The following is a 23,495-nucleotide window of genomic DNA, read 5'->3' as shown; positions in this document are numbered from 1 at the left end:
CAATGACACAGGTTTTTATTCTACAATCCCTGCCCCCACTAGCATTCACAAAGAGTTGGCCTACACGTGTACTTTAACAGAGCGGGCAAGGCAGGTGGTGAAGATGGTTGGTGAGTGAGGAACTACCCTTTTTTTTAAGATTTTTTTTTCATGTGGACCATTTTTAAAGTCTTTATTGAATTTGTTACAATACTGCTTCTGTTTTATGTTTTGGTTTTTTTCTTAGCTCCCCCACCAGGGATCAAACTCAGAACCCCTGCATTGGAAGGCGAAGTCTTAACTACTGGACCACCAGGAAAGCCCCAGGAATTACCCTTTCTATTAAAGCGATCCTGTTTTTTTCAGGGTGTGTTTTTTGCTTTCTTTGATTTCCCAAAGGGAAGTGCAATACGACAAAAAGGTATTTTTGTGGATTTGAGGATAATAATGAAAAAAAAAAAGCCTCAAACGCATTGTCCATCTCTAATTGGACTAAATTGAAGGGCTGGGCTACCAGGGTGACTGTTCTGAAATGGACCGTGCTACATGCCAGCTTACCAACTGGTAGTAATTCCCTATGACCTTCAGGATGGCCTAGACTCTTTAGTGTGTCATTCTTTCACAGCTGTTGCCATCTTCTGCCTCACTGTTAATGACTTAATTGTGTTTTCCCCCCAAAGATGTTGCAATCCTGATCCCTAGTGCCTGGAATGTGACCTCATTTGGATCTTCACAGAGGTAACAAGATGAGGTCTTTAGAAAGCAGGTCCTCACCTAATGACTGGTGTCCTCATAAAAAGGGGGACATTTCAACACAGAGACAGACACACATAGGTAGAATGCCATGTGAAGGTCTGAGTGATGCTGCCACAAACAAGCCAAGGGACCCCCAGAATCTGGGAGAAAGGCCTGGAACAGACCCTTCCATGGCACCTGCAGAGGGAGCACAGCCCACCAACAGCTTGATCTCAGACTTCTGGCCTCCAGGGCTGAGAGGATACATTTCCGTTGTTTAAGCCACTCAGTTTGTTGTATTAATATTTGGACCCAAAGCCTTAACCAGCTAATGTGCTTGCCTTTCCCGGATCCACCTCTCACCCCTAAGCCCACACTCTGATTCAGGGGTCCCCAACCTCTGGACAGCAGACCAGTGCTGCTGTCAGATCAATGCTGGTATTAGGTTAGAAATCAAGTGCACAATAAATATAGTGTGCTTGAAAACATCTGCCCCACCCCTGGTCCGTGGAAAAATTGTCTTCCATGAAACCAGTTCCTGGTGCCAAAAAGGTTGGGGACTGCTGCTTTAACGGCTCTATTGCCTACACGCTTGGGAGCACCCTCACCTTCACTACTGCCATCGTGTGCTTTGGCTCAGAGGAAACACACATTTGGGTTTCTGGGGACAGTTCCAGCTTATACCCATCATGGCAGCTTAATAGTGAACACTGCCCCCTTTCAAAGGCATCCATATTTGGACCCTGTATCTGTGGTCACGCTAGCATTGCTCTGTGCTCACTCCAGCCTCCTGTCATTCTCTACCTGGTAAACATCTCCTGGTTGGTAGAAGCCCACCTCCAACATCACTGCTCCTGTGAAATGTACCCAACCTCAGTCAAGTTCCCATCAGTCTGTCCTCTGGGTCCCCAGGGCAGTTTGTACATTTTCAGTGCGCAATACTTGTCACTATGTCATGTCAGCTCAAATAAGCTCTTCTCAGGGGTGCCCCCCTGATGTCCTGACTGGCCCTGGCCATTGCTTTCATGGCCCCACGGCTCCCCTCCCTTCATGGTCTGTACTCTGTGCTGTAATGAGATATGTAGCTGGGTATTGTCATGATGGTAATTCAGTACATGCTCCTACCCAGTGGTGGCAGGGACCAGGTCTGTGTCCTGCACACAATTTGAATGAAGAAACATCACAAGTGATTCCGTTCGTGTCCTGCCTGTGAAACTGTCATCTCTTGCTGATCTTGGCTGGGTCTTCATCCTCTCTCTCCCCTTTAGCACCTGCTACTGTGTCTAGAACATCCAAGGGCTCAATGCCTGCTCATTGAAATCATGTTTAATTTAAGAACATAACTCAGTGGCTGAACAATACTAGGAGTCAAAAAAGGATATTGTATGTTCTTCTTTCCCTGAAGGAATACCATGTGATGCTGGGGGCTTCCTGAACAATAAACGCAACTGGAACAATCATAGGTCTCAGATTATCTGTTCTACTGGGATGAACAAGTGAAGTAGTGACAGTAGCCTGCTGTCCAGCAATAGATGCAGTGAGGGGGAAGGTTCAGGAAGTGGCCCATTTTGATCCCTGATCCAGATGATTTCAGGCAACAGGCATTGTAGAAACACAAGACTAGTGACTCCCCACGTGTATTTTAGTCCTTGAGAGTTTATAAAATGTTTTCACTTAAATGAGCTACATTGAATATCCCACCTGTATAAATGATCCAGAACAGCGAAAGGAGCTGTGGAAGCTGCCTTTATTTCGAAGGGTCAAATAGCATGTCTTTAAAGTCTCACCATTTAAAGAGAGCCGGGCTGTCCAGGACAGAGCTTGAGTTTATAGTTGAAAACTGGGTTGTGGTCCCAGCTCTGCCGTCTATCTGCACAGTTATCTTGAGCTACCTATAGCCTCTCTGAGCCTTGGTTTCTTCATTTGTAGAAGAGGGATAATCACCTAATTTATTTGTATTTGTGTGCTGTTGTGTGGACCAGAGAAGAGGGTTTGAGAGGGCCTGGGGAAATTGAAAGCACTGGGTATATTAGGTGCCATCCAAGGCGGCCTTCCCAATGATCCCAGAAATAAAAGAGAAAGAAAGAAGTATGGTACTGGCATTAGGCTAGACATGCAGATCAATGGACTAGAATTAAGTGTCCAGAAAGAAACACATACTCAAGAAATCAAATGTCACTGATATTCAACAAGGGTGCCAAGACCATTCAGTGGGAAAGAATAGTCTTTTCAACAAATGGTGGTGAAGCCACTGGATATACACAAGCAACAGTATGAAGTTGGATCCCTACCTCACATCAAACACAGAAGTTAATTCAGAGTGCCTCATAGAGCTATATGTGAGAACTAAAACTCTTCTAAGAAACCCTATTGGTAAATCCTCATAACTTTGGATGTGACAATGATTTCTTAGATACAGAATGAAAAGCATAAGTGACAAAAGAAAAAATAAACAGATTAGACTTCACCAAAATGAAAAACATTTGTGTTTCAACAGAAGCCTGGCAGAAAGTGAAAATACAACTCATTGAATGGGAGAAAAAGTTTGCAAATCATGTATCTGATAATGGACCTGTACCCAGAATATATAAAGAATTCTTGCAACTCAACAATAGAAAAGTAAATAACTCCATTTTTAAAAAATGGGCAGAAGATCTAAATAGACATTGCTCCATAAATGATGTGCAAATGGCCAGTGAGCTAATGAAAATATGGTAAATATAATTAGTTACCAGGGAGTGTAAGTCAAAACCACCATGAGGTACCATTTCACACCCACTAAGGTGCTCACTCCTTGAAAGGAAAGTTATGACCAACCTAGATAGCATATTAAAAAACAGAGACATTACTTTGCCAACAAAGGTCCATCTAGTCAAGGCTATGATTTTTCCAGTGGTCATGTATGGATGTGAGAGTTGGACGGTGAAGAAAGCTGAGCGCCAAAGAATTGATGCTTTTGAACTGTGGTGTTGGAGAAGACTCTTGAGAGTCCCTTGGACTGCAAGGATGATCCAACCAGTCCATCCTAAAGGAGATCAGTTCTGGGTGTTCATTGGAAGGACTGATGCTGAAGCTGAAGCTCCAATACTTTGGCCACCTGATGGGAAGAGCTGACTCATTGGAAAAGACCCTGATGCTGGGAGGGATTGGGGACAGGAGGAGAAGGGGATGACAGAGGATGAGATGGCTGGATGGCATCACCGACTCAATGGGCATGAGTTTGAGTAAACTCCGGGAGTTGGTGATGGACAGGGAGGCCTGGCGTGCTGCGATTCATGGGGTCGCAAAGAGTCGGACACAACTGAGCAACTGAACTGAACTGAAATTGAACTGAGGAGGTCTAGAACAAAAAAGAGGACAACGACAAGTGTTGGTGGGGATATGGAGACACTGGAATGCTGATGGGGATGGAAAATGGTCCAGCCACTTAGGGAGACTGTGAGTCCCTCTAAATGCTTCACATGAGAGTTATCATATGATCCAGCAATTCCAATCCTAAGTGTGTATATCCAAGATAAATGAAAATGTAGGTTCACACAAAAAACTGTGCACAAGTATTCACAGCAGTGCTATTCATAAGAACTAAAATATGGAAACAACCCAAATATCCACTGACAGATGAATGAATAAGCAAAATATAGTAGGTATATATATATATATATGTGTGTGTGTATATATATATATATACAATGGAATATATTTAGCCATGAAAAGAAATCATGTACATACCTGAAACTAATATAATATTCTAAATCAACTGTTTCATAAAAAAGTACTGATTTATATTGCAACATGGATGAATCTTATAGTAGGTCAAAGAAGCCAGATACAAAGGGTCACACATTATATGATTTCATTTCTATGACGTGTCCAGAACAGGCAAATCTATATACAGAGAAAATTGATTGGTGGTTTCCCTGGGATGGTGGAGACAGAGAAATGGGGAGTGAATGCTCATGGGTATGGGGATTCTTTTGGAGATGATGAAATATTCTGTACTTAGTGGTGATGACTGGACAGCTTTGTGACTATCCTAAAAACCATTTGATTGTACCTTTTATGTGGTGCTTCCCTGATAGTTGGTAAAGAATCTGCCTGCAATGCAGGAGACCCTGGTTCGATTCCTGGGTCAGGAAGATCCCCTGGAGAAAGGATAGGCTACCCACTCCAATATTCTTGGGCTTCCCCTTGTGGCTCAGCTGGTAGAGAATCTGCCTGCAATGTGAGAGACCTGGGTTCGATCCCTGGGTTGGGAAGATCCCTGGAGAAGGGAAAGGCTACCCACTCCAGTATTCTGGTCTGGAGAATTCCATGGACTATCCATGGGGTCACAAAGAGTTAAGCACAGCTGAGCGACTTTCACTTCACTTTACATGGGTGAATTTTATCATGTATAAATTATATCTCTGCTTATATCTTAAGCTGTTACTAGGCAGAGAGCCTGTTCGGTGTTCTGTGTTGGGGGCAGGGGTGAGGGTTGGGAGGGGGTGCTTAGCCCAAGCAGGTTCCCATGCGCAACCCTGAGGCCAGGGTTTTCCTGGTGCTCCCTTAGCAGTCTCAAAAGTTGCCAGCCCTCTCATTCCCCAGCATGTCGGCCTAGTTCCCAGCCCCATGGTGTGAGGAAGGGCAGGTGGGTGGTCTGCAGCTGTCACTAGAAACACCCCGTGTTTTACTCCCTCGAGGCCCCATGGGGGCAGCTGTAGGACTGAGATGGCAGGGGCTCCATCCTGCTCACAAACATCTAGCCCCAGAGGCCTCGGCTTGAAGACTCAGGGCTAACAGTCTCCTTTGGGGAGATGCACATTCCCTGCCACCACCCCCCTTGGCTGATGACGTCTTAGAAGTGATCCCTGGAAGCTCTAACTGGAAATGGAGTGCCTCCCTCAGACTCTCAGAGGCACTTTCCCAAAGAACTACCCCAGCTCCCCACCCGTGATGAGTGTGATCCTTAGGAAGCCGCTCTACGGCCATTCCATTGTATCCTGCCCACCCCAGCCTTCTCCCTGGTGTTTTTCCTCCGGAGTGGAGAAGAAGGGTCCAGAAGACACTCTGGGAAAGAATCTCCCTCTACAACTCCCACGAGTTTTTGGCAGTGACACAAAGAAGAGGTGGTAGTATTTATTTTGGAAAGGACCTGTGTGCTTGCTTCCCTCATCCTTCCAGTCGCCTGGGACCGGGGCTCTTGGTTAATTCTGGCTCCCTGTGGGAGGCTGTTTCTGAAGCAGGACATGGGACCTCCGGTCCTGGGTGGAAGCTGACCTTGGAAGTGTACAATCCCATCTGAGATGGACCACAGAGGACCTTGTCAACGAGTCTAGGTTTCTGGTCCCCTTAGCTCAGGCTACTCTGGAGGTTTAAGTAATCTTTAAATAAATTGTGTCATAATACTCATGAACATCAAATTTACCATCTTAACCATTTTTAAGTGTACAGTTCAGTAATGTTAAGTACATGCACATTGTTGTGCAACCAATCTCCAGAATACTTCATCTTGAAAAACTGAAACTGTACTCATTAAGCAATAACTCTTCATCCCCCTCCCCCCAGCTCCTGGTAATCACCATTTCAACTTTGTCTCTGTGAATTGGATTACTCTACGTAGGTACCTCACAGAAGTGGAATCATACAATACTTGTCCTTTTGTGTCTGACTTATTTTCCTTAGTATAATGTTCTCAAGGTTCATCCGTGCTGTAACAGATGTCAGAATTTCCCTCCTTTTTAAGACTGAATAATACTCCATGGGTATAGACCATATTTTGCTTGCCCATTCATCCATGGATGGGCACTTGAGTTGCTTCTATCTCTATTGTGGGCTTCCCTGATAGCTCAGTTGGTAAAGAGTCTGCCTGCAATGCAGGAGATCTGTGAGATCTGGGCTCGATCCCTGGGTTGGGAAGATCCCCCGGAGAAGGGAAAGGCTACCCACTCCAGTATTCTGGCCTGGAGAATTCCATGGACTGTATAGTCCATGGGGTCACAAAGAGTTGGACACGACTTTCACTTTCACTTTTCACTGGCTATTGTCAAAAATGTTACTATGGGCACTGGTATACAAAAATCTCTTTGTATTTCTGCTTTCAATTCTTTTGGGTATCTACCCTGAGAGGTAGAATTGCTGCATCATATAACAATTCTGTGTTTAACTTTTTGAGGAGTCACCATACACTTATGTACTTTTCCACAGTAGCTATACCGCTTTACATTCCTACTGACAGTGCCCAAGGGTTCCATTTCTCCACATCCTCACCAACACTGGTTATTTTCTGGGGGTTTGTTTGCCTGGTTTTTTTTTTTTTTTTTTTTGATAGTAGCCTAATGGGTGTGATGTGGGATCTCACTGTGATTTTGATTTGCATTTCCCTGATAATTAGAGACGTTGAGCATCTTTTCCTTTGCTTATTGGCCTTTTGTATGTCTCCTTGGGAGAAATGTCAATTCAAGTCCTTTGCCCACTTTTTAAGTGGGTTTACTTTTTTCTTGTTGAGTTGTAGGGTTCCTTTGTACATTCAGCATATTACTCCTTCACCAGATATGCTATTTGTAAATACTTCCTCCCTTACCATAGGTTACCTGTTCACTCTGTTGATTGTGAACTTTGATGCACAGAAGTTTTAAATTTTGATGTAGTCTAATTTACCTGTTTTTACTTTTTTTCCCCATTTATTTTTATTAGTTGGAGGCTAATTACTTTACAATATTGTAGTGGTTTTTGCCACACATTGATATGAATCAGCCATGGATTTACATGTATTCCCCATCGTGATCCCCCCTCCCACCTCCCTCCCCACCCCATCCTTCTGGGTCTTTTTTACTTTTGTTGCCTGTGATCTTGTTGTCATATATAAGAAATCATTACTAACTCCAATGTCAAGATTTCCCTCTGTTGTCTTCTAAGAGTTTTATGGTTTTAACTCTAACATTTAGGCCTTTAATCCATTTTGAGTTAATTTTTGTTGTGTGGTATGAGATAAGGGTCCAACTTCATTATTTTGCATGTGGATATCCAGTTTTCCCTGCACCATTTATTGAAAAGATTGACCTTTCCCCATTGAATGATCTTTGTACCCTTGTTAATAATCATTTGACCTTATATGTGAGGATTTGTATCTGGGTTTTCTATTCTATCCCTTGGTCTATATGTCTCTCTTTATGTCAATACTACACTGTTCTGATTACTGTTTTAAAATCAGGAAGTGTGAGTCTTCCAACTTCATTCTACTTTTTCAAGATTGTTTTGGCTATTTGGGGGTCCCTTGAACTTCCATATGAATTTTAGGACAGATTTTTCTATTTCTTCAAAAAGAATGCCATTGGGATTTCGATAGAGATTGCGTTAAATCTGTATATTGCTTTGGGTACTATTGATATCTTAATATTAAATCTTCAAATCCATGAACACAGATGTCTTTGAATTTATTTGTATCTTTAATTTTTTCAGCAATGTTCTGTGGTTTTCACTGTATAAGTCTCTCATCTCCTTGGTTAAATTTATTCATAACTTTTAAAAATTCTTTTTGATTAATAATCTTCACTAACAAAATTTTATTCAGGTTCAGTGGCTAATTGCTGAGATTCATGTTTTTCGTCTGTCATCTCCCCCTCTCATATATTCTCGCTCAATTTTGATCTTGGATCTCTAAATTTCTCAGTGTTTGGAAAGTAGCATGCTATTTTCCTCAACATAAATCAGCCCAGCCCCTTTAAATAAAAAGATAAAACTCTTTTTAAACATCTGTTTTGAATAAAACACACTTGAATGTATCATGAAATAGTTCCTCATGGGGCTTACTTCCTCAAAAAATTTTTAGTGTACGAAACTGAGATTTGTAAATAAAATTCATAATTGGGGGCAGAGGGAGGGTATCTTGTGAGTTGACCTTTCTTCTGAATGGCTTTGTTTGGCTGTGTGATCTCACTGGGGCCTGGGGCAATTTTCTCACCAGGCTGCTCAGGGGCTAACCTCAAAGCCATTCCTGAACACCCTCTGTTTGCCTAGTGATGATGAGGGAGACAAACAGGGTTGGCCCATGGAAACATTGTGATGTCATAATCCCTGCGTGTCTGGTCCCTGTGTCCAAAACGCCCTGGGGAAAAAAAAAAGTCTGAGTTTCTCTCTGTGTGTAAGTGTTTTCCTGTTCCATTCCTTGGCTCAGACTCCACCCAGCACCTGGGAAAATAGACACTGTGGACCAGCGGGGCTTCTCTAAGGAGGCCCCGACTCAGCACTGAGTTAGGCGGGAAACTGGAAGGGAAACAACAGCACTAGCACTCTGGTCTACAGATGAACACAGGGTCCAGGTGGACCCCACGGTACCCTGGAGTCCTTCTGTGTGCACCCTAGCTCACTGGTAAATTCTCACTGGTAAGAGAGAAGGTGCTGAAAACTTCCTGTCCATGACCGCATGAACATCATGTTCTATTTCTCCAGGCTCAGCTCTCTGGTCTCCTCCATCCAGGTAAGTACTCCCCATCCCATCCCTGCAGAGCTGGGCCATTGTCCCCTCCTGGTTCCCGAGCCCTACCCAAGCTTTTGCCTTACAGCTCACCCTTGGTATGTGTAGGGCAAGCTTCACCACCCTTTCCCCTTTAAGGCCCTGGGCATTTTAAAAACAACCAGCCAACCAACCAAACAAAAACAGATGAACAGTTGTGGACAGCCTCAGGAACCTTAACTGAGGCTACTTCCTCCCGCTCTTTAAACTTCAACTTTACAGAAGTATAAGTTCTCTACAATGAAATTCACCTATTTCATGTTTAGAGTTTAATGAGTTTGGGGCAATTGTATATGATGATGTAATCACTGTCTAGGTCAAAGCATAAAATATGTCCACCACCCCCAAGACTCCCTTCTTTGCCCTTTCACAGTCAATGCCCTTCCCATATCTCTGGCCCCACAAATCTGCTTTCTGTTAGTATAGTTTTGCCTTTCCCTAAATGTAAGATACGTGGAATCATACAGTATATAACATTTTGTATATTATTTATTCTACTTAGCATAACATTTTTGAGATTCATTTCTATCGTAGCATGTTTCAGTGGTTCTTCCTTTTTGTTGCTGGGTAGTATTGCATTGTGTGGACCTATCTTTGTTTAGTCATTCATCAGTTGACAGGAATCTGAGATGTTTACCTCTGGACTATTATTTTTAAAGGCTACTATGAATATTTGAATACAAGTCTTTATAGGAACATAAGATTCCATGTGTCTTGGATAAATACCTAGGAGTGATACTGCTTGGTCGTGCATACATTTAACTTTATAAATCACTGCCAATCTTTTCCAAAGTGCCTGTACCATTCTCCTGAGGCTACTTTTTAAATAAAGGGCAGGGGTGGGGAGGAGGAGACAGAAGGGCCTCGTGGTTCTTTTAGAACCAGAAGTTAGTCCTAGGCACTCATGTGTTTATACTGCTCAATAAGCTTATGAAGTAGACATTAATATCCCCATTTCGCAGATGAGGAAATCCAGGTTTAGAGAGATGTAGTTGCCCAAAGTCACACACTCAACAAATGGAAGAGCTAGAATGAGCCCAGGGGCCTGCCTCCTCCCTCTCCTGCCACTTCCCACCAGCCACCTGGCAGCCTGGGCATGCTGCTGCCTCAACACTGCACAGCACCCTCCCCTCTGTCTTTGATGAACTAGAACACAGCAATCCTGGGAAATGGCCTTCAACTCCCTTTTTCAGAGGAAGCAGCTAGCAATCAGAGAGGTGAGGTGACATTGCCCAGGCTAACAGCTTGTCTATAAAATTTCTGGGACTGGGATCCAAATTTCCGGCCTCCAGGCACTCTCTGCTAGAGCCCAGGGTCCTGCAGCTACATTGAAAAGTTTTCATTTCTAACCACTTCCATCTTGAGCTTTCTCTTTTATAAGGATGTCTTTCCCTTTCCTAAACCTTCCACCACTTCAGGCCCAATATAGGGAACCTGGCAGAATAAGGTGGTCACAGTCCCCAGCCTGCATCAGGCCGAGGCAGGGTGGGGACTGGAGGGGGTCAGAGCACCAGCACCAGGGACCTTGGGATGAGTGTGCTGAGGGAAAGAGGTAGGAAACAGGCCATTTCCTCTCTCAGGACTGCTTCTCCCCAGGAGGCTGGAGGTAGGGAGAGGCACACCTAGTCAGGCCAAGGATGTGGGCCCCTCCTGGTCCTGCCTGCTTTACTTCTCCCAACTTGGGAGAACAGGATGGAGCCCCAGGGCATAGGCAGCTCTGTGTCTTAGCAAACGCAGGCAGCCTTTGGTAAGGATGGATGTGGGATGTTATGCTCCACCCAGAAAGGTTCTGATGGAGCAGCCTCTGTCAAGTCTACGGCTGCCCCTCCCTCTCCACAGGGCCCTGGATTAGAGGTGTGTGCCCCTGTGAAATAGGAGGAAGCCTGAAGAACCCCCGACACACACACACACACACACACGCGCGCGCGCGCGCATGTTTGGACTGACCAAAAAGTTAATTCTGGTTTCCCATACCAGCATACAGAAGAACCCAAACAAACTTTTTGGCCACCCCAATACTTTGGCCTGTGAGTTGCCACCCCAACCTGAGGCAGGGCATGTCTTGGTCAAGAATACTACCAGCTCACCAAGGGCATGATGGGAACTCCTCTGCAGGGCTCCAACTTGGCAATTTTCAAAGTGCTTTCACCTCTCTCCCCTAGTGATCCTGCACCAAGGCCATGAGGCAGGAAGGCAGGAAGGAGTCCCCGCCTCCATTTCCCAGGCCAGAGACTGGTCTTCTCTACCGGGCTGCCTCCTTCTCCAGCTGAGACTGGATCAGGGCTGGGCGCAGGTTGGAGGTGGTGGCAAAATCTTCAGTCACCACTTCCTTAGGACAAGGAGTGTCTTTGCTCTGTACCCTGAACCCTCCTTCCCACCTCCCCATCCCCAGTGAGCAAAGGGCTTCAGCCTCATCCTAGGATGCAGTGCTTACATTAGGCAAGGCCTCCCACCCAGCTGCTGCCCTCCCTCCACCCAGCCACAGGGTCCTTCTCCCTCTGCTCCAAGACTCACAGATTTGGGAATCTCGTTACCTGGTGGCCTGCCAGGGAGCCTGTGCGGCATGCAATGCATGCAGTCAAGAAGCTTTTACTGAGCTTCCTTTGATATCTGGTACAAAAGTGAATGTGCTTCAAAGAAGTTCACCGTCTGGGGAGGGGAGTTGACCGGGGAGGGGAGTTGACCGGACAGACTGGTAAGCAAATGGTAACATCAGTGCTATGAGAAGGGCCCTGGGAGGAGCTTCTAATTCTGCCTGTCTTGGAGCAAGTGCTATTCTGCTGCCTTTCTAGGAGTATGGCCAATCCAGGAGAAAGGAAAGACAAGTGGAAGGGGCTGGAGGGAGGAAAGAACAGCGGTGCATTCAGAGAAGAGAAAGAAGTTGGCTGTGATTAGACCAGAAGTTGGAGTGGAGAGGGAAGGGACACACTGGGAAAAGTGGCTGATGAGTAGGTGGGGTTCGAGTTTGAAGGGCCTTGTTATTCAGATGAGAAGTCTTGAATCTTAATATGCGTGTGCATATATATTGATATAATGATATATGCTTATTTATAAACACACACACGCACACACAGTGGTATCATGTTTTTGATGCTGGAGTAGTAAGAAAGAGGCAAAAAGTTCGTGTTAAAGTAATCCTATTTACCGTCACTTACCTGAGCTGCTTAGTATAATTATAGTTTAACCCAAGGACTAGTGCAGTAATAATAACACTCTTTTACTATTTTTTTTGTTACACACTGAATTCTCTTCCTGAAGTTATCTTTTTTCTTTTCCTTTCTTTTTACTGAATTAATGATCGCCTGTCCTGAACCTCAAAAAAGTAGAGGGAACTTTGTCCTGAAATGTTTCCTTTCACTATGTCTCTAGAGAGTTCTTGGAAAGGTGCTGGCGTGGCATGAAGGACACCACAGTCAGTGAAATGTTTTTTCCTTTATAGGATCTCAGCTTCACACAGCCAACCCTGAGTCCCCAAAAAGCTCAGTTTAGCGACGCCCGCTGAAGTTTTATCTAGAGAAGTTTTCCCTCTGAATTCCTCCTTTACTGGGGAAAAACAGCGAGACGCAGAGAAGAATTCTGGGACTACACTACCCAACAGCCTCCGCTCGGAGTCTAGTTCAATTTCTTTTAACAGGGTGGCCCCTAGCATCTTGGTCCCGCCCATTCCCGGTACTGTATTTAGAACTACAACTCCCAGCAGCTTTTACGCACAGGGCCCCTCAAAGAGGGTTTCCCAGCAGCCTCCTGGGCGAACAGGAGCTGCTCCCCGGGTTTAGCCGGCTCCCTCTACCGGCCCCGCCCCTGGCACGTGACACACCTCCACCAACCCGCCCGCGGAGGAGGGCGGCGGGTGGTGGCCAAGGGCGGGGAGGCCGCAGGGGGCGGGGCCTGGAGGGGGCGGAGCAGGGCCCGGGAGCCGAGCAGCCTGGCAACGGCGGTGGCGCCTGGACCCCGAGGTGGGTGCGCGCTCGCGGCTGGCCTGGCTCGGAGCCGGGTACTGCGGGAAGCCGTGGTGGTGGGGCAGGGAGGACGAAGTTGTAACTCCCGGGGCCGGCAGGTCCCACAGGGCCTTGAAGCACCCTTAGGAGTGGGCGGGGGGGGGGGGGGGCGGTTAGCCCGAGTGTCTTCTCTGTCCCGGCCAGCCAGGGCTGGGGCCGGGGAGCAGCAGGCAGGTGCCTCCGGCTTCTCCCATTCTCCCTGCCCGAGGTCCCCGGCCGGCAGCGGGCGAAGGTCGGGGCAGGAATCGGGCGGGTGGGGGAGTGGGGGCGTCACGGCCGCTGCCCGGACTTTGCTTCCCCGTCCCGGGGCGGTGAACGGGCTGGGCAGCCGCCCTGCCTCCCCCGCGACGCGCCGCGGCTGGTCCTCGCCCTGACCCTCCGGGCGGGGCGGATGCCTGCCTGCCTCATCCCCCGGCCGGCACTGTCCGCGAAGCCTTGATCGGCGCTCGCGACTGGTGTTTCTGTGTCACACACGGGAGGTTTATCTGCTTTTGCAACAGTTGACGGGAGATTTGAGGAGCAAACGGTTAGTTCCCTGATACGCAGTCGGAAGTATATACAGGCACGATTGCAAGCGCCTTTTGCCGAGTGGCCTCCCTTAACTGTCTTGCTGCGCTCAGGAAGTGAAAACTAATTTTAGTTTTTGCCTAAGCAAATATGAAATCAGTTTGCTGCAAAAACTAAATCACGGGCTTTATAGACGCATGCAAAGTATGAAGCGAAATGGATTGGGACTGGTTTTTAAACAGACATAGTAGACCTGCACAAGAATGGAATCAGGGTATATTAGAATTAACTAGGGCCTTTAAGTATATATACTTCACTTGTTTGCTGGATAGGGAAGCTAAAGCCCAGAGAGGTTAACTAACGTGGCAAAGTTAATGGCAAAGTTTTTATCACAAGTCAGGTTTCTGGAGGCATCATAGCATCCCTCTAGCCTGGGTGTCTTTTATCACAGCTCAGTTTTGTTCCTTGTAAAGTATCCACTCTAGAGTCTATGGAGACTGAGCCAGTGACTTTGTTGTAGTTCAGACGATTTTTTTGAATTGCCTTCAAAACCAGTTTACCAGACTCTTAAAGCTTCTTTTATAGACACATTTTCCTTTCACCCAACATATATATGTATATATTGGGCATGATCACTTGTTCACTAGATTTGACTTTGAATGACTTTTTGACTGTTTCACAAAACCCAGCGTAGCATCAAGAGATTCGACAGCATGGAGTAAGTTCAAACCAGAGGTCCTGCCAGTGTGTAACAGTCTCTCAAGGTACTTGAAAGAGGAGAGCATTCGAAGAGGCTTTTAGAGTCTAATATGGTCAAGTCTGGGGCTTCCCAGGTGGTGCTAGTGGTATAGAACCTGCTGCCAATGCAGGAGACGTGAGATGCAAGTTCAATCCCTGTGTCAGGAAGATCCCCTGGAAGAGGGCATGGCAACCCACTCCAATATTCTTGCCTGGAGAACTCCATGGACAGAGGAGTCCATGAGGTTGCAAAGAGTTGGACACGGCTGAGATGACTTAGCTGACCATGCATGCATGGTCAAGTCTAGTATGACTTACTAGAGTCTAGTAAGTTCAGTAACTATTGGTCTCCTTACCTTAAAGTTCTAAGTTGTATTGACTGTCAAGTTGTCATTGGTTTCATTCATTAAACCCAGAATGCCCATGCAGTGCCTGTAGAGTCCTGAGTGCTAGGAAGATAACAGACAGAGCCACTGACGAGGTCCCTGCCTTCCAGAGCTTCTGTGTGGGGAAGCCAACCATAAAAAAATAAACAATGATATATTTTCCACCGGAGATGAGCACTGTGAGGAAGAACAGAGCTCTGAAACTCTGAGATGACCATCTAGCAGACCAGCATGCTTGTGAGGGGGTTGGGTATTACTTAGCATCGCTAGTGTTAGATGGTCAGCTGCTGCTCCATTAAAGCAAATCACCATATCCAAAAGTAAATCTGTCTGAATCCAGGAGATCCTTTGGGGGGGGGGTCATCATTTCTCCAGTGATTGCCTCTCGGATGGTAAGTTTATCACAGCCTCATTTTTACTTGCATTCCCTCTGCCCCACCCCATGCAAATAGTAAGTGGTTTCAAACACCCAGGGAGTGAGCTTCTAATCCCTCATTGTCTCAGTAGCTGCCTCACTCCTGCTACGAAAGGCCCTGCTGACTGAGCTAAGGGTTGGTTGTTAACCCTATGCCAGTGTCTGCTGGTTGGGAGCTACCTGACACAGCTATCTCTTCCTGCATGCTGGTTTGTACTGGGAACCTACCTTGGGAAGGAAACCTCAATCCTTGTGTTGTGCTTAGTAAAGAAACTAGTTCATTTTGAAATTAGCTCTAGAGTCAAGAGGCACCCAACTTCCTCAGAAGAGTGCCAATAAAATGGTAACTTAACAAAGTTCATCTGCTTAGTACCCTCTCAGTTCTTTCCTTTTCTGTATGTTCAGTGGCGTCAAAGTAAATGTTTTCATTTTTACAGGTTCCAAAAAATCATTAAAGTTACCAAAAAATATGCCAATATTCTTTGTTCCTAAATGAAAGGATTAACAAAATGTAGTTACTTTAAAAACCACTGAAAGAACATGGGGTTCTCGCTCTTATTGAGGACTGCAAAATAAGGAGAAAGCGGAGCCTCTTCAAGGCTTCTGCAACAATCTGAAGTGGTGGCCAAGGATTTCAAAAGGCCAGAGTTTCTCATTATTTCTAAAGTTTTTTCAACTTTATAAAAGAATAAGAGGTTGTTTTCATTACTTGCTAGTAATTGCCCTTCCCTGTTTCTGACCTCTTTGAAGTTCTGCTTTCTTTATTTTCTAGTTTCTTGGTTCATTATTCCTTTTTGGCAGATAGGGGACAGCCCCTGTTGTTTGCCTTTAAGGTGTTGACTCAGGATTTGGGTCCTGGCTGTACCATTGGCTTTGTAACTTCGGATGAGCTCCTTATCTCTCTGCCTCAGCTTCCTTATCTGTAAAATGAAGATAGTAACAGTAGTCCCTTCCTCCCAGGGTTGTTGGCAGGCCTGCAGGATAAGGTATATGAGATGCTTAATAATAGCATCTTACACATAGTAGGCACTCAAGAAATGTTAACTGTTACTGGCTTGAGCTACGTGGGACTCCTTTCTTTTAAAGAAGAAAAATATTAGCCATGTCTCATTAAATGTTTGGAAATCCGATGAACATGATTTCCTAGACATTTTTCTGCATTTCATTGTTGACCCCAGCATTGAGTTTCAGGTGACATTGTCAGCAGCATACACAGTTCTTGCCCACCTAAGTTCTGTTTACTATTTGGACTCAGAAATTACTTGAGCCCGTATTTTGTTTGTTGCTATAGACAAGAATAGAATAAGAGAGATTTTCTTTCCACTCTTCTGCTTTGAAAGCCAGAGAGGACCAGGAGACCCAGTTGGCATTAGTCAGATGAGATCCAGTTGCCATCCTGTAGTCAGAGGATGGTTCCTCATATTAAATGTTTACAATGGATTTATCCACAGGACCACCAGGAGGGTGGCATCCTTTTCTTTTTAAGAATGTGGCAGGCATCTCTTTAGAAATTGGCATCATGCACTAGTGCTTTCTATTTCTACCCAAGGAGCAAGGAAGAGTAAAGGAGCCTTGTGTCTGTGGGAGATGGCAGAAAGCCCCTTCTTAGCCCTGTGGTACTGGACAAGTCTTTTCTCCTCGCTGCTGATGGCTCATCTTTGTAAGATAGAGCTAAGGCAGCCTGCACCACCGAGATCCCAGAGCTCTTCAGGGGAGCCAGTGTGCATCAGCATTCTTTGCTGACTGTAGGGCATTATTATTATTATGGCATCCATGTGTTATGTAAGCCATCACTATTTGGAGAACTGGTGTGAGAGGGCAGCATCCTTCTGGTACTTGGCGCATCCTCGCTGGGGGTGTGATGTCTTTGCCCAAGCCCACTTCTGTCAGCACTGAAACATGCACATGTTTTGTTGACTCTCTCAGATGGACCTGAAGCCACTGGTACACTGTGAGTTTCCATTTTGTTGATTCCTAAAATGATAGGGCTGTGTCACCAGCAATCCCAGGGCAATAGTGAGGTCATCTCTGCACCAGGGAATATTGCCTGCCTCTTCTGTCTCAGAATGGAAGACTTTCATTTTTCAAATCAACACCTTACCTCAGCTTCTCAATGCAGCTTTATGCCCTGCCGAGTTCCTCCACTCCTGGGGCTCAGGTTGGAAGCAGTCCAGGGACTCATTGCTCTCCAGGTCCACCGCACCTTCCCTTCCAAGAGGATGGGGGCCAAGTGCTCTTTGAATGTTTCTCAGTATCTTGAGATGACTATAAGCTGAGGTTGGAGACAGTTTTCTGGGCAGGAGAACCCTAACATGCCCCATGCACGCAGGAGATGTTTAGTGAACGTTCTTTGACTTGAGCTGGACAAGGGCGCATAGCTTAGAATTGTTGGGGTGTGTTCATTTCAACAAATTATGTTGTTAGTCTAAAGATCCTGTTCCCTGGTACTAGATGAAAGGGAGCTCCTGCTTAGTCTTTCTTTCTGTGATCAATTAGCCAGTGAATAAGAAAGCTCTGAGTCCTGTTGGGGGAGAGATCCCATGGGTTGTTTGCCCACCCATTTCTTTGGGGACTATTGTCACTGGAAGTTTAAGTTTAGGTTCGTTTTTTTGCTTTGCTCGTTGATGTGTTGGGGGGTGGGGGCGGGTAGGAAGGAGTAAGGGAAGTTGAAGGGTAATAATTGAAAGTAAAAATAAAAGTAACTCATTCAGCCCTCCTGCCCTGCCTTCAGACCTTGGCTGCACAGGATGCCTTTCTTCAGCTTGTGATAACTGTTACATGTTGTTATCTTGTCCTTGGGTGTTTTGTGAGAAGGAGGCCACTGTGTGCTTCCCAGAGCCTCTCCCAGCGCAATGGGCTAACCCCCTGGGCTGTCCTGCTTTCACCTTCAGGGGGTGGGGTGGGTCATAAAGGGGACTCTGAGCATCAGGTGGTGAGGCTTGAAATGCCCTTGTATGACCCTCAAGTTCCTTTGTGGCCCTGGGGTGACTTAGGTGGGGACAGAGCTGTCAGGGTTCACTCCAGTGGGCCTGGAATCAGCCGAGCTGTTTGACTGGAAGAGGAAATGCCTGCTGTGCAGCAGTGCCCCTGGCCGAGATGGGTCAGTACCATCCATGCATCCCCACGAAAGGAAAGAAGAAAGATTTGCACTCGGTTTCAGAGCACCCAGGAGGGCGCGGTCCTTGTTGTGGCCGGAAGGACAGAAGAGCCCCCAGTCGGAGTCCCATTTTGAGCTTCCTGGTCCTGAGCTGCCTCGCACGAGGCAGTGCTGCTGGGTCTGTCGGAGCGAGTAGGAGCCCCAGATGGCGGGCAGTCGGAGCTGGCCCTCACCTCTCTGCAGCCCTTGCTGTGAGGCCTAACAACTGACTTTTTCAAGTTGAGGCTGAGTCTGGCCCTGCTGGCCATTTCCTTTCTTTGCTATTATCAACTCTGAAGTGATGCGATCCTTTCTCCAGAGCCTCCCATCAGGTCTGCTCCACAAAACAGTTTTTCCTTGTTGATAAAATTGTTCTGATGCCCCTGTCCCTGGGAACTTAGGAGACAAGCAAACTCTTAGGCCCCCGCAGACTTGCACAACCAGAATCTGCAGGTGAAGAAGACCCCCAGCTGATCTGTATGTAAATTACATTTCGAGAAGTGTGATCTGAGTAACAGTTCACATCCCCGCTTACTTCCTGATCCTTTGGGACCGACCACGCTGTTCATTTGAAAAATAACTCAAGCCACATGTGTCATCCGTCTTCCTAGTAGCCACATCAAAAAAAGACAGATGAAGTCAATTTTATAATGTATGTTATTCAGCCCAATATGTCCAAAATATTATTTCAACATGTAATCACTAGGACAGTGAGATGCTCCTCTCGTCTTATTTGCATGAAGTTGTCGAAATCCAGCATGTATTTTACATCTGCAGCAGGCTTCAGTTTGGACTAGCCATGTTTCAAGCTCCGCTTGCCAGTGGCTCCAGCTTTGCACAGCGCAGCTTTGAGAGATACATTTTGGCCTTGATTTGCTGATGATGTCATCAGATTTGCTGTCGAGGCCGGAAGAGCAGTTGGAGCCTCCGCCGCCTGGGCAGTAAGTTGCTTGGACGGTCGCTGTACTCAGTGCGGAGCCCTCTGCCTGTTGTGTCCTTCTGTACATCTCATTTGGATCCTCACAACATCTACCGAGACTTCCTCTCTGGGCCTCAGCTTGGCAAGCTATGCTGAGAAGTCCTGGTCGGCAGAGGTGAGGAATGCAAGCTTCTTTCTTGGGGGCATCTTCAAAGGACTCAAGGGACGCCTCTCCTCTGGCTCAGCGGAGCCCCCAGATGGATGCTTCCTTTTGCTGTGGGCCTGCCACCCCATGGTTTGTCCCCCTGGCTGCTCATTAGAATCACCTGGGGAGCCTTAAGGACCTGATGCCCTGGCCCCACCCAGACATTCAGATTTATTTGATGGGGGTGGCGGCGAGGGGTGGTAGAGATCAGACCTCCTCATTTTGAAAAAGTGTTCTGGGAGATTCTGGCGGGCCACCCAGCTCCAGAGCAGCTCTCCCCAGCTTCTCTAGCGCCGAAAACCAGCAGCCTTGGGGCTGAAGTGCAGATTCTGACTCCAGGGGACAGGAACAAGCTTCCTCTTGCAGGCAGGTGACAAGGATGCTGGCAGCCGCACTGGGACTTTGAGGAGCCTGTGCTCCAGAATCACTGGAGGGTGGTTCCCAAACTCCACGTTCCCTGGCAGCTAACCTGGAGATTCTGATTCAATAGGTTTGAGGTGGGGCCCAGGAGAAGGCGCGATGTTTTCTGAATTTCACCACAAAGTGTTATGTTGACTTTAGGGTTTGCATAGGCACATTTCTAGTGCCCTTTTATTCGGGGGTGGGGGTGTTTGGTCTAAATGGATGTTGAGTTTTATCAACCCCCATCTCTGCCATTATGGAGATTTGTCCCCGACCCTTTAAACCGGTTGATGTGATGGGCTATCTTAAGGGATTTTTCTCATATAACTTGGTAGCATTAACCAGGTTTGCATGGCTGGCATAGACGTTATTTCTTACTGCTGGATTAGTTTGGTAATGTTTTCTTCAGAATTTTTACATCTGTATTTGTGAGTGAGATTGTGCTTTAATTTTGCTTTACTTACTGTCTTTGCCTAGTTTAGTACCTTTTTGCTAGCCTTATAAAGTGAATGAGAGCATTCCCTTTTTCTGGTCTCTGGAAAACTGTATAAAATTGGAGTTGTTTGTTCCTTGAATATTTAGTAGAACTTGCCCCAGAGCCAGCCGTGCCTGGTGCTTTGGTGTGGAAATGCTTCAAACTACCACTTACTAGCTACCATGTCTGTAGTTACATCTGTCTTTTCATTCTTAAATCTTCATTTTGTTTACTTGTGCCTTCTCTTTTTCCTCTTGATGAGTCTTACCAAAGGTTTGTCGGTTGTGGTTATGCAGTATGAGGTTTGTCACTGTGTAGAAAAGAATGAGCATAATTATATTCTCAAGCTTCGTTCTGATTAATGTTAATGAAACTGCATAATCTGAAAGTCAAATTAATATCAAGGTATATTCTGAAAAGCTTTCCTTTCACTCATATCTCCTGCCAGGCATGCCGTTTCTCCTAGCCACTCTAATCAATGTTATTAGTTTCCAGTTCATTCTTTTATCTGGTGTGCATGCGTATACATACACACAGACACACACTCATTGCATTTCCTCCCTTTTCTTACACCAAAAAAGCATACGACATGCACTCTTCAGGCTCTTGCTTTCTTCACTTAAAACATACGCTGGAAATCTCTCTCTTCTACATTTTCTCCTTTCTTCTTTCTTTGGATTTATTTTGCTGCTTGGGTGTTTCAAAACATAGTCTTTTTACTATTATTTAGTTCGAATGTATTCTGATTTCCATTGTGATTATTTCACTCACCTGTGAGTTGTTTAGAAGTTTGTGTTTAGATTTACAAATACGTTTTCTAGGTAAATGTTTAACAGTGATTTCTTTTTTTTTTTTCTTCCATTTATTTTTATTTGTTGGAGGCTAATTACTTTACAACATTGCAGTGGTTTTTGTCATACATTGAAATGAATTAGCCATGGATTTACATGTATTCCCCATCCCGGTCCCCCCTCCCACCTCCCTCTCCACCCCATCCCTCTGGGTCTTCCCAGTGCACCAGGCCTGAGCACTTGTCTCAAGATGGTAACGATAACCTTATATGCAAAAAAAGAAAAAGAGACTCAGATGTATAGAACAGACTTGTGGACTCTGTGGGAGAAGGCGAGGGCGGGATGTTTCAAGAGAACAGCATCGAAACATGTATATCTAGGGTGAAACAGATCAACAGTGATTTCTAAGTTAGCTGCATGATGGTCAGAGAACGTGGTCTGAACACTCGTAGTTCTTATAAGTGTGTCGAGGGTGGGTTTGGATAGATCGCACTGTGTGGTTGGCTTCTTCATTTAGTGTAAAGCTTTTAATATTCATCCATGTTTTGTCATTCATCATGTATCAGCAGTTGTGACTTTCTTTTGCCAAGTACTGTTCCATAGTATGGCTATAACAATATGTCTGTTCACTAGTTCATGAACGTGTGAGTTAATTCAGTATTTTTGGCAATTATGAATGTAAAACTGCCTTGAGCATTTTCTTACAAGTCTTTGGGTGGATTCATGTTTTCATTTGTCTTGTGCAAACACTTAAATGTGGCATTACTGGGCCATATGCTTAGGGTGCTTTCTTGTACTTTACAGGTAACTGTCACCCTGTTCTCCAAAGTGTCTGCGCCATTTTGCATTCCCATCCCAGTGGCAGAGTCAAGTATGAGAGTTCTGCTTGGATCACATTTTCACTAACATTTGTTATTGTCTTTCCTGTTAAATTGCAGCCATTCCAGTGGGTTTGTCATAGTAGCTCATTGAGGTTTTATTTTGCATATTCCTAATGACTAATGATGGTGAATATGTCTTCATGTGCTTTTTGACCATTTGTATATCTTCTTTGATGAAGTGTTTGCTCAGGTCTTTTGCCTGTTTCTTACTGGATTGTCCGTTAGTTCTTTATGTATTTTGGATACAAGGCCTTAGTTAGGTAATTTGCAAGTATTTTCTCCTGGACTGTGGTTTACTGTTCCATTTTCTTAGCTGTGCCTTTGAAAGAGCAAAGATTTTTAATTTTGATGAAGTCCAGTTTTTGGGTTTTTTCTTTTATGGTTTATGCTTTTTGTGTTCTCTAAAAAACTTTTGCCTAACGTAAGTTCACAAAGATTTCCCCCTGTGTCTCCCTCTAGACTTTTGCGGTTTTAGCTCTTTGTTTAGACCTGTTTTGGTAGGTTGACCCAAAGGTGGTCCCCTGATTGCTGCCCCGCCATGTTTATACCCTGTGTAATTGCTTCCCTTGAGTATGCAGCCTTCCGAGACTTTGAGCAAAGGATGAAGTTAAGACATGCCTGAACTTCTGACCCACCACCCATACAAACTGTGAGAAAATTAACGTGTTGTTTACAGCTACTAAGGTTGTATGCAACAGTATAAAACTAATACTTATGTGCTTCATTTCAAGTTAATTTTGTATGTTGTGTCAAGTAAGGGTCAAGATTTGCTTATTTCCATATGAATGTCAAATTGTTCCAGCATCATTTGTGTAAAAGACTAGACCATTGACCATTCCTAAGACCTCCAAAAGATGGACCTAATTCTGGACCCTATTTTGTTCTGTTGATCTCTATGTCTAATATTAGGCCAGAACTACACAGTCTTGATTACTGAAGTATTGCAAGTCTGGAAATTGGGTAGTGGAAGTACTCCAACTTTGTTCTTTTTTATTTCCCATCCCTCAAGATTATTTTAGCCATTTTTGGTCCTTTGCTTTTTCATATAAATTTCAGAATCATCTTGTCGGTTCCTATGACAAAGCCTATTGGGAACTGATAGAGATTGTGTTGTATCTATGGATCAGTATTGATGACATAACAATATTGAGTCTTCCCATCTGTGAGCATGATATGTTTGTCCATGTATTTAGGCCTTTAATTTCTCTCAGCAGTGCTTTATAGTTTTCAGTGTCTGGATCTCGTGTACATTTTGTTAAATATATCCCTAAATATTTCATTTTTATTTATGCAGATGATATTTTTATACTTCAGTGTTCATTTGTTCATTGCTAATGATATAAATGGGGCTTCCTTGGTGGCTCAGATGAAAAAGAGTCTGTCTGCAGTGCGGAGACCTGGGTTCAATCCCTGGATTGGGAAGATCCCTGGAGA

The 23,495-nt window shown here is 45.2% G+C and overlaps 1 protein-coding gene across 5 annotated transcripts in view; it reads left to right on the top strand.

Moving 5' to 3' along the window:
* Nucleotides 1-13,101: 13,101 nt before the first annotated feature.
* Nucleotides 13,102-23,495, top strand: part of MTM1 (myotubularin 1) — a 90,918-nt gene continuing 80,524 nt past the window's right edge. For 3 of the 5 annotated variants that reach the window (XM_070462780.1, XM_020903133.2, XM_020903132.2), the window contains exon 1: nt 19,333-19,482. Coding sequence is in view for 2 of the 5 variants with exons in the window: in XM_020903133.2 (XP_020758792.1) it covers nt 19,457-19,482 (26 nt within the window). In the remaining 3 variants the exon portion in view is untranslated. Of the gene's footprint in view, nt 13,165-19,332; nt 19,483-23,495 lie in introns of those variants that run through there. The other 2 variants (XM_070462779.1, XM_070462777.1) reach the window with 1 other exon arrangement.

This window comes from Odocoileus virginianus, unplaced genomic scaffold, assembly GCF_023699985.2.
Source record: "Odocoileus virginianus isolate 20LAN1187 ecotype Illinois unplaced genomic scaffold, Ovbor_1.2 Unplaced_Scaffold_13, whole genome shotgun sequence".
NCBI classification, from domain to species: Eukaryota; Metazoa; Chordata; class Mammalia; order Artiodactyla; family Cervidae; genus Odocoileus; species Odocoileus virginianus.
The sequence above is the reverse complement of the archived record's forward strand: the minus strand, read 5'-3'. Positions and strand labels throughout refer to the sequence as shown.